The sequence below is a fragment of the Phalacrocorax carbo genome, chromosome 7 (assembly GCF_963921805.1).
Source record: "Phalacrocorax carbo chromosome 7, bPhaCar2.1, whole genome shotgun sequence".
In the NCBI taxonomy this organism is placed as follows: domain Eukaryota; kingdom Metazoa; phylum Chordata; class Aves; order Suliformes; family Phalacrocoracidae; genus Phalacrocorax; species Phalacrocorax carbo.
The window spans coordinates 43,434,076-43,441,171 of NC_087519.1; the positions used below are offsets into that span (position 1 = coordinate 43,434,076).

At 45.4% G+C, this 7,096-nt stretch overlaps 1 protein-coding gene across 1 annotated transcript in view; it reads right to left on the reverse strand.

Moving 5' to 3' along the window:
• RASA2 (RAS p21 protein activator 2) overlaps nt 1-4,787 on the reverse strand; it is a 52,161-nt gene extending 47,374 nt beyond the window's left edge. Inside the window, exon 1 of the mRNA XM_064457712.1 lies at nt 4,667-4,787. Within this exon, the coding sequence (XP_064313782.1) occupies nt 4,667-4,727 (61 nt within the window). The 5' untranslated portion in view covers nt 4,728-4,787. The remainder of the gene's footprint in view (nt 1-4,666) is intronic.
• Nucleotides 4,788-7,096: the final 2,309 nt, after the last annotated feature.

Sequence of the window (7,096 nt, forward strand, 5' to 3'; positions counted from 1 at the left end):
TAACATTACTTAATTGGCACTGTAAAAGCACTGTATAGTGGACTTTGAAAGGAAATTACAATTATTATAGTTTCATGTTTTCTTTAAAAAGTAAAAAGTACATATTTCTGCATAATTCGTAATTTTTGTCTACTATACTGCAGTCTTTCAGTGTCAAAAGACACTTCCTGCCCAAGGGAATAGAAGAAATGGAAGTTTGGATTTTCTAATGAGATAAAAACCTTTATTTTGTAGCCCAAGTGTTTAGCTTTAAGACAAGAACAAATATATTGAGGTTTTTAGGAGGCAGGAGGGATGATTCTCAGTTCTGAGTTAAAAATAACCTCAGAGCACTTGCCAGGTGAAGCACCGAGCATAAGACTTCACATCTTTTGAAACACCTCTTAATAACTGTGATTGTGAGAGTTTTCAGCCATATAGTGGTCCAACTCTTCCAATAAGCTTATTTTCTTTAAAAACAAAAAAACCACACGCCAAAAAGCCCCATAAAAAACCACCACGAACAACAACAAAAAAACTTAACCAAAAAACCCCTTACACCACAAGCCTTTGACTCATTACACTAAGTCTTACTTTTTCCTCAAAACCTAAGGCTAAAACAGTTGCATAAAAATCATGTATGAACATTTGAACAACAGCCGATATCTGCTTGAATGTTTTGATTTCCAGTGCATTCATCAAGTATGCAATTCTGAATTCTGAAGGTGGCGTATGTTTCACTGTTCAAAGGATGCAAAGGAAAAAAGGTCAGAAGTATACTGAGGAAATGTACACCAGTGTTCTCCAAGGGTTTGTTTAGGAAACATAGGTAGTGTGAATGGTTAGTCAGAAACACCAGATAAAGTTGTTCGCGGCAGAAGAGAGAAATTAAACCACTTTTAGATCTAACTATGGAACTCTATTTCAAGCCTCTAAAACTATATAGTGTGATACTCAAAACTTCCAGTCCAAACTGTGAAACAACAAGTGATGAAACAGTAGCAATAACAGACTTATTTATTTTGTATTGACCATGTCATTCACCACTTTCAGTCACTGGACTAACTTAAACCAGAAAGTATTTTCACAAGACACATTTAGTAGCCTAATTCAATAGGGAAACCATGAAGTGCCTCACTAACATAATGAACATGAACCTTTTTATTATGAAAAGATGGAAGTTCACAATTGCTATTAATTACCTGACTTTCAAACTAACTTTCTTTATTGCCACTCAGCTACTTTTATAAAATAGCAGAAAATAATACTAATTTAAAACAAAAAAACAAAAACAAACCAAAACCCCACACTTTGGCCAATTATGCATATCATTTGGATTTTAAAATGTTCAAAAAATACTGTTTAGGTTCTCTATATAAATACCTAGTAAAACCTCACTTCAGAATAAGATTAGATTAAACCTAAATGAAAGGGAAAAGCTGCAATGCTAATAAAAACTCAAGTGTTAGAGCAATAGGAATTCAAGTATACCAAATTTAATAAATTCGAACCCTCCATGTTAGAATAATGTTATGAGTTAGTAAGAACAGCAATGGAGCAACCTACCAAATACAACAGTTGTGTCAAACTTCCCTGGCTGCACATCATCTATTAATGTAGACACCATATGAAAACATCAAGTTAAAGCTTGTTCATTGCTAACAGTGGATCAGAAGCTAAGCAAAAGCAGGAGGTGGGATAGATAAATGCTATTCACAATATCCTCTGCCGAGTGAAAGTGAGCAATTAGCGTACATCATCTGATGGGGACCCGGAACAAAGAAATTTCTTAGAAGATGTTTATGCACACAAACTCCAAAGTATTCACTTCACAGGGCTAAACAGATTATATAGCAGCAACTAAATCCACTCCAGGAGTGCAGCGTAATCCAAGACAACCACACAGGCTTTAACAACTCAGTGCAACAAGTTTGAAAGGGAAATAAAAAAAGCATCCTGAATTTTGTCAAACAAGCTCTGGGAGGTGACAGAAACATTTTTCAAGTGCTCCACTAAGAGAGGTTTCAGTAAACACATCAAAAATCAAACGAACTAAAATCACCTACCGCCTAAAAACGTACTGTATGTCATAAAATGAAAACAGAAGCTAGTTATTAAGCTTAACACACTACGAGATATGCCTAAAACTACGTGATTACCATGTACCCCTGTAAACGGCTTTTGCCATTCCTACGATATGTAAAATAGAACCACCAACAAAAAAGAGCCATCACAAAGAAAAGAAAGACCTTCAGTGAATTTCTGATGGAAACCTGCTAAAGTGTAATACCACCTTTTCAAACAATATTATGGGGTCTTAAACTGGTAAGACCAGTTCATCTTGCCTCTTACTTGAAAACCGGAGGCTTTCAACAGGCAGTACCAGGGACTGCAAACGTGTTCCTACTCTGTTTTTTCACTGCTAGGTATGCAATAGCTACTTAAGCCACCTTTAAGTATATGCCTCCATTCTAAATCCATTGTGATGATTTGTGTAACATCACTAGCATTAGATTTTAGCATCTATTTGTGTATTGTAAAACAACAGCATAAATAAGAATTTACTGCAGATGGTGTTTTCTGTACATGCAGAATTACACAGAACTCACATTACCTCATTAAAACTACCACGCTTTATCATCCAACACATAAAATGAGTCAGTGTCAAGTCTTGTCAAATGCCAACAAAGTTTAGGCACCAAAATGTATTCCACTTCGAAGAAACATGTTACAAGGAATCCTTAGAGGCTACAAACATCAGCTTTCCAAAGTGAGGTCTGCTACTGCTAATCCCTCCAGATCAAGGGGGATTACATTATTACTGTTCACTCAGAGGGTTTTCCCCTAAAAAACACATTAGTGAAATACTAGCAAGAAGTGAAAATAAAACAGTACATACTGTGCAAAGACACCAAAAGAGTATCTCGGGATTTGAAGGTTTTCAAGCTTCCACAGCACATTTAACTCCTTTTTTTTTTAACAGTGTTTTTGTTTTGTTAAAAGAAACAAGTGGGTTTACAAAGTGATTTTCACACTGTTTCAAGACACATCTTTTACTGCAGCTTCCACTCATTTTCAATGTAGGTTTCTACAGTTCTTACACACCCATTTTTGGCAACCATCTTCTTATGTATTCCCTAGAAAGTGGGTCATAGTCCTCAGTTTACCATTACTTTTGCCAGGTAATTGAACATTCAAAGTTATGACAGCTCAATCCAGAACCCATAAATGGTTCAATAAAACTAGTTGCAACATTAAGTCTCAAGACATTTTGGGTTTTGTCTTTTAATGGAAAACTTTTATTGGGATCAAGTACCACAAAAAGTAAAACTCTGAGCGCTGTGTTGTCCAGTGTTGACAAAAACCTCATGGTAGAAGTCAGGAAGCGGAATGGGGCCAATAAGTAAGTCAGCTTCAGTAATTAAAGCCGGAGCCCTAAAACTAACAGTATTCTATTTTAAAGGCAAGCTGACAGGTATAATTTCTGTGGTAACTGCTAACAACGCAAGACCTCAGTAAGTGTGTGTTCAGCCTGGTCTACTTAGCTGAAATCACTCTCTACGCTGACACTGGAGCAAGACTACCTCCAGCTACACCTCACGCAGCCTCCCATTTTCATGACCTAGTCTTCTATTGACTGAAGACATATTCAGGTCTGGACTGCATGACGATATTTAAGTAAACATGACTCCATTCCTCCACCAACAATCTTTCAAAAGATTCTCCACAACCGTTTCTCAATCCTAGTGCCATGCCCAATTCAACTTGTTTCGCTTCATTCTCAAAAAAGTCGATCAACTGCGTGAGAAAGGAAATAAATGGGTTGCATCTGAATGGTATGAATGTATTTTGATACCCCTCCAGGAAGCCGCCGCACATCCTGTTTCTCCTACTCGCTTTGAAGTCCTCCCGAGTCGCACCACGCTATCTGTTTTCCTCCCCGGCCCCTCCTCCCCAGCTCATCCTTTGGTTTCCCACGTTACCGAATGTATAGGTATTTTTAGTCAGCACTTCCTAACCACCAAAATAAAGTCACCAGCCTCTCTCTCTGCCTCCCTCTTGCTCGCACACACGCTACACAAAAGAAACAGAAGCATTAATGACCGTTTCCAGAACAGCCCTCTACCACCGACTTCCTGCACATCAATAATTTCGCAATTTCTGCTTGACAAACACACTCCGGTGCCCGAGGTCCGGACGGGAGGGGGCATTTCTGCTCCCCCGCTGACTCAAGGAAACCCTCGGAGCAACGGATGCTTCCCGGCCGCTCCGGGACGCCGGCGGCCCCGCCGCATCCATACGTGCCTCCCGCCCTCCCGCCCCGAGGCCTCGCAGACCCCGGCCCAGCCCCGCCCGCCCCCTCCAGCACGTGCCGGCCGCGCCCGCTACAACGCCCCTTCCCGCCGCCGCCGCCACCGCCACAGCGGGGCCCGGGCCCCTGCCGGGCTCTCCTCACCGCCCGGCCCGAGGGGCAGCGCCGGGAGAAGCTGCTGCCCCCCTCGGCGCCCCTCACCCCGCCACCGCGGCCTCAACGGCCGCCGCGCCAGCGCCCGCCCCGCCGCGGGGACGGAGAGGGAGCGGCGACGGCCCGCGCCGGGCAGCCGGGGCAGGAGCAGGCACCTGAGGAGCGCGGCGGCCCCGGACGCTCACCCAGCCCCGCCCGCCCTGGCCGCAACACCCCACTTACAGATCTTCCCCCGGAGGTTCTGCAGCACCCGCACCTCGTCGCCGCCGTCCCCGGCCGCCATCGCGCCAGCGCCGCCGCCTGCGCAGTGCAGTGCGCCGCGGGGGAGGGAAGGGAGCGGCCCGGCCCCACCGCCCGCCCGCCCGCGAAGCCGCCCCGCCCCCGCCGGCCGCCGCCCTCGGGGGGCACAGGACCAGAGGCGGGGGGCGGCGGGGCGCATGCGCGGTGGCCCCGGCCTCCCAGCAGGCCCTTGCGCGGCGGTTCCGCCCTTGCTGCGGCCGCGGGCCCGGCCCGGCCCGGGCAGTTATCACAGGCGGCGGCCCTGAGGGCGTCCTGCTGCTCCCTCTCCCCTTCTCCAGGAGTGTGGGGGCCTCGGCAGCTCCCACAGCCTGCCCTGCTCCTTGGTACATCTCTTGGGAGCGGGGAAGGTTCTAGCTGCGAGGCACGTGAAGCGCCTGTGTTTACCGTATTAATATTCATTGCGTGAGACGGCTGAAACGAGTGAGGGAGCCGGTTGCTTTGATTTCTGGAAGAGCGAGTGCCTCTCGCCGTGAAAAGCACGCGATGGTTGCTGCGGAGTCTCCTCTGCTGTCGCTTCTGTAAATTTGCCTGTTCGGCCATGTAAGAAATGCCATAAAACGAGTAGGAAATGGTTCCACTGCCTGAGAACGCAGGTGTAGCGCTGCCTGCCAGCTGCAAGGAGCAATGCTTCGCACCTGAAGGCGTTAGCAGGCTGCAGGTAGAGCGCAGCAGCAACCTGCCTTTGTCAAGAATTAAAGGGCCTTTGCCTCAACGTTTGATACCGATGTTTCTTGAAGATGCGGTTCCCTGCATGAAACTCTCTGGGATCTTGCCTATGCCTGGAGTTTGCCCCAGCCCCACACGGGTGGTGGGTGTCTTTCTTGTGTCTGCACAGTCCCCCGGGGCCATCAGTTGCAGGTGGCGTGTGCGGTTTGGTGGGGTGCACACTGAGGGTACCTCAGCCTCCAGGCCCTGTAGGCAGGGTCTGGCAAAAGCCTTTAGTGACTGATGTGACCTGCAACAGAGGTATTCCAGCGGGCTAAAGCATTTTAGAAAGCAGTAGAAGGCTAGGATTCTTCATGCCTATAAAGCCTTCTTCAGTCTGTCCTGTTAAAGCAAAGGGAAATTTGGAAGGTTTCAGGCCAGCATCTGTCATTCGTCTCTACCTGAAGTCCCCTGCCGTGGTGCTCTGACCGTTTTTTTTTCTCCCACACAAACCTTGCCATTATTATTATGATACGACATCAAGCCATATAATCTGACAGGCACTTCTGTGCCTCATTCCTTGGTGGCTTTTCCTGCATCCAGCTTCTCCCTGCTGCTCCTTCAGCAGCAGTGAGGTTCCTGCCTCATCCCTGCATTCCACATGGTGGTTGGGGAAGGACAGGTATGCGTTTAAAGGTGGCGGGCAGGGTGTTGGAGGGGAATAAGCTGTTTCATCACCCCAGTAACGGGTGTATTTGTGTGCATGCAAAACCCAAATCTGCACAAAGACACGAGTTTGCATAAGCTGAATTTCAACCTGTCAGAAATGAGAGGTTCCTCTACAGTACAAATTGAGGATTTGATTATCTACAGTTGGCTGTCTAGTTTGGCTGCCCTGTCTGACTGGTAGCTCATGAACTGAGGCTAACCCAGGAAGTCAGAGCTTTGATCTGAGAAATGTAGCAGGGTAGCACCCTGAGAACGAAGATATATGCTTAAACTGTGGGTTGCGACATTTCAAAAGTTCGATCATGTGACTCTAGTTCTTCCATGGTCTCTCAAAATTTATGACTACTGTTGGAGTTTACTGTTCAACTTAGCATCGTCTTGCTTCGAAGCACAGACCTCCCATCCACATTATCAATGCAACTTTTAGTTGTGCTATTGTCTGATTTGTGACACTCCATTTATTTTTTTTAAATGCCTTGTTTTAATCTAACACACTAAATTCAGAATACTGTTTCAATTGTATAATGTTCATTTTCGGCCTCTCTGAAAGTTACATTTTAGGAGCATCTCCCTGATGGGTAGGTCTGTTCAGCTATGGAAGTGGTTAAGACAAACCCTAGTGTGCTAAATTGCAAACTTAGGGGAAAGATTTCTTCATTTAACAATGAGGATGTAAGAGGGGGTGTGTGTCTCTGCGCTTGTGAGATAACCTTTTATGTCAGCCAAGGTGTTGAATCGTCAGTGATAACTGCTATACTGAGGAAGTTTAGAACAAATAAAAGTGATGATTGACACTGGGTTACTTCATATGCTTCTGCCTGTAGTTTAGCTCTGCCATGTTATATCACAGAAGACAGCAATATCATTCAGTATATTTGTTCTGATTTGGGGTATATCATAAATGAGGACTGACTAACATTTTGTTTAGATGCACAAACTTTGGGATGATCCACTTGTCTTTTTAATTAGCATTTAAAA